At 40.8% G+C, this 3246-nt stretch overlaps 1 protein-coding gene across 1 annotated transcript in view; it reads left to right on the top strand.

Annotated features, from left to right (window-relative positions):
- The first annotated feature begins 9 nt into the window (after positions 1 to 9).
- MOGAT1 (monoacylglycerol O-acyltransferase 1) overlaps positions 10 to 3246 on the top strand; it is a 21063-nt gene continuing 17826 nt past the window's right edge. The window contains exon 1 of the mRNA XM_010078231.1: positions 10 to 125. Coding sequence (XP_010076533.1) covers positions 32 to 125 — 94 coding nt within the window. The 5' untranslated portion in view covers positions 10 to 31. The remainder of the gene's footprint in view (positions 126 to 3246) is intronic.

Below are 3246 nucleotides of genomic sequence, written 5' to 3'. Positions count from 1 at the left end.
GGCTTCCCAGCGCTGGTCTCCCGCCGCCAGCATGAAGGTCGAGTTTGCCCCCATCAACATCCCCCTAAAGAGGAGGTTGCAGACAGTCGCCGTGCTGCAGTGGATCTTCTCGTTCCTCCTGCTGGGTAACAGCCTTCCTCCTTCCTGCTCTTGCCCCAGACAGAAGAGGGAAAGAATCAGCTTTTTCCTTAACCAGCGTCACCTGTGGGCAGCGGTCTGTGTCACCCTGTGGTTCCACATGGGAGGAGAGGTGTCCGGGTGGTGAGCAGCTCCCTGGCTGTGTCCGGGTGGGCAAGAGCATCGCACTTCTGGGCTTGGGCCCTCTTTTCCCTGAAAGCTTTGGATGGCTTTTTGTCTTTTTTTTTTTTTTTTTTTTTGTCTATTTCTTTATATGGGTCCTTTTTCAAGTGTGATTTTAAAAAGTTAGTGACCACATCTTCTCCTTGAGATGTGCACTGGGTTTCTGACAACTAACGTTTTAATTGAATGTGAGCATAAAGGCTGGTACGTGACTAATGCTGTTTTCATTACTGATTTTGTAAAATAACTTTATATACTGTAGTTCAATAAAATTCAAATTTAACTAGGTGATAAAAATGAATAAGAATCGACAGTGAACTGGCTGAAATGAACCACTTCTGTAAATTTATGACAAGTGTTCTCACTTGCTTTAAGAAAGTATTCCTAATGATTTTCCTTGGTAAACTTTTTCCACTGCTTGTTCCGCTGTAGTGAATTTTCTTGATATCTTTAATAGACTCCTATTGCTAAACATCTGTTCACAGCAGCAAATCTTATTCTTTTGGGTAGTTATCTTGAACTTGATAAAACAAGTCACTTGATAAGGTAAGCTAAGCCTTAATTCTCTGGGACCAGAGACATGTATTGTGTAAATTGGCAAGCGGCTATTGAATAATCAGTGTGGAACAAAACTGTTCTGAGGTGTAGAGCAGCTGACTACCTGTGTGTTGCTGGGAATGTTGGAACGTTTTACGATCATCTGTGCTTTTAAGGACATATTCCTTTTTTCCTTGGATCTTCATTGTACGTCTTGCAGATATAGTATCATTCAAGTGGTAGTCTGATGTCTTTCAGAAGATGTTTTTAGGTTGTTAGCCCACACATAAAAAAGATTTGGGTATGTGGGAGAAGCACCTTCACAGAGTTATCCTCAGTGCTTGGCTGTTTTATGTTACCTCTAAATTATATGTGGTTGGACTATAAGCAGTTCATGTTTGTGGCTACGTTGTAAATAGCCTGGGCTTTTAATTTTCTGTTATTGAATTAGGTCTTGGTATATTCCATTATTCCAGCCTAGTGATAATGCAGTGGAAATTCAGTGGCAGCGGAAGGAAACTATTTTTATCCTAGCCTGGTTGGTAACAATGCTGCTGCAGAAAATCAAGTCCTTCTGTGCTTACTAGAAGTGATCGGGCTGCAGAAAATCTACTTATGCTGTAGTTCAGTGGGAGAAGTAGGCAGCTGTCATTCTACAGCTGGTGCTGCCTGAGAATAAATGTCAAGGGAAATCAACGAGGAGGTGGTCTTATGGCTGGATATGTTGAACATGATCACGAAAAAATCTGTTTGCAAGAGTGCTTGAATTTTGGTGGACAAATTGATTCTAATAGTAATAATCTGCTTGTGCTTTCAGGGGAATGTTTATCTTTAGAGCTATCCAAGGTGACCTTGTCATTTCGTAGGTGTACCCTTTCAGTCATAGGACAGTTGGAGTGACCTGGCCAAAAAGTTTCACTTAGCTCCAGGGAAATTCATATGGCTGAATCCTAAATGACTTAAAGAAATGAAAAATGGGTTGGTTTCTGATGTTCTGAATTGACATTATGTCTGGAGTTTTCAGACTTTTTTTTTTTTTTTTTTTCCTGCTCATCAGACAAAGTATGGAAACATTGTTTGTAAACTCTTGAATTCAAAAGTGAGTTTCAGATCATGCAGGGGATGCCCCAGTGCAGTTGAAATAACTGAATTCATCACAGGATGGGTTGGACGGGTAGGTGTTGTTTGGGGGTTGGTATATGGCTGGAACTAGTTTATACCAAGCAAGATCTGTAGATTCAGTCTTTCTTATGTAAAAATACCTGCGCGTGAAAACATGAACAGATAACATCATGTGATAACTAATGATTCATATCCTAAATACAGGGATTCTGTTAGAGCAGTGAATAAATAGGGTACTGGCTTAGTTCCCAAAGTTGTCCATCTAGGTGTGTGGTGAGGTGCCATAGCTTAGTAAAATAGACCGATAGGACTAACAGATAAAGTAAGAAAACTCTAAAAATTAGTGCCCTGAAAGACAAAAGCTGAATCAGGTAATTATATCCTGTAAATCTGGTAAGTGACATGTGAAAACATGAACATCCCCTTGGCTGTCAGGGGAACCTGAGTCTATTGCAGCTTAGAATCCATGGTATGACTTGGATAGAAGACTCTGAAAATCAAGCATTGCTTTTATCTTTCCGGCTGAAACCCTTAAGAGTAGCTGAATTTAATGTAAACAGCTCATTGTGCTGGTCTTTGCCCCCTGCTCTCTCGACTTGCTTTGTTGTGTTGCTGCCTGGTTTTCTGAGACCATGGAATTGATGATTGGAAATGCCGTCTTGCTTGTGTGTCTAAAGGGCACTCACAAGTGGGCCTGAAATCCATCTATGCAATCCTTACTGAAGACTAAAGAGCAAATCAGTCAATGAATACTGAACAAACAGCTGCAGTAGCACGGTACAAACAAGTTCTGCTTCTTTGCACAGCGTACTGGCTTGGGTTGGGTCTAAACTATAGATACATTGCTTCTTCTGTAGAGTGTCGGCAAAATAAACATGCCTCTGCCTCAAAAAAGCTGTACAGATGTGCACAGAATTTAATTACATACAAAAGGAACCTCTTTAAAATTCAGGGTGTAAGTTCCTGTGCTTCCCTGCTCTGTACTGCAAGCTGCCAAAGTTCACCCTCAAGCAGAAAAGACAAGTTTTAATTGTAGCAGTTGTTCTTCTGTTAGTTATTCAGGAGCATGAGACCAGAAGCAAAATAAGTTCTGAAATATTGTGATCTGTATGTAAGAGCTTCTGGAGCAGCCAAGAGAAATGCCTGTGTAGCAGTTTCCCACCATATGCCAGCTGAAACTGCCATATGCTTTTCTATCTTAGGTGCTCTAAGTGCAGCAGGCAAAAATAGTTTAGGTGAAGTTCCATGAAAAAAAAAACACCACTGTTTTAAGTGGGAGTCCTTCTT

Source organism: Pterocles gutturalis, unplaced genomic scaffold (genome assembly GCF_000699245.1).
Source record: "Pterocles gutturalis isolate BGI_N339 unplaced genomic scaffold, ASM69924v1 scaffold38838, whole genome shotgun sequence".
NCBI lineage: Eukaryota > Metazoa > Chordata > Aves > Pterocliformes > Pteroclidae > Pterocles > Pterocles gutturalis.
This window is presented reverse-complemented; position numbering and strand designations above follow the sequence as displayed.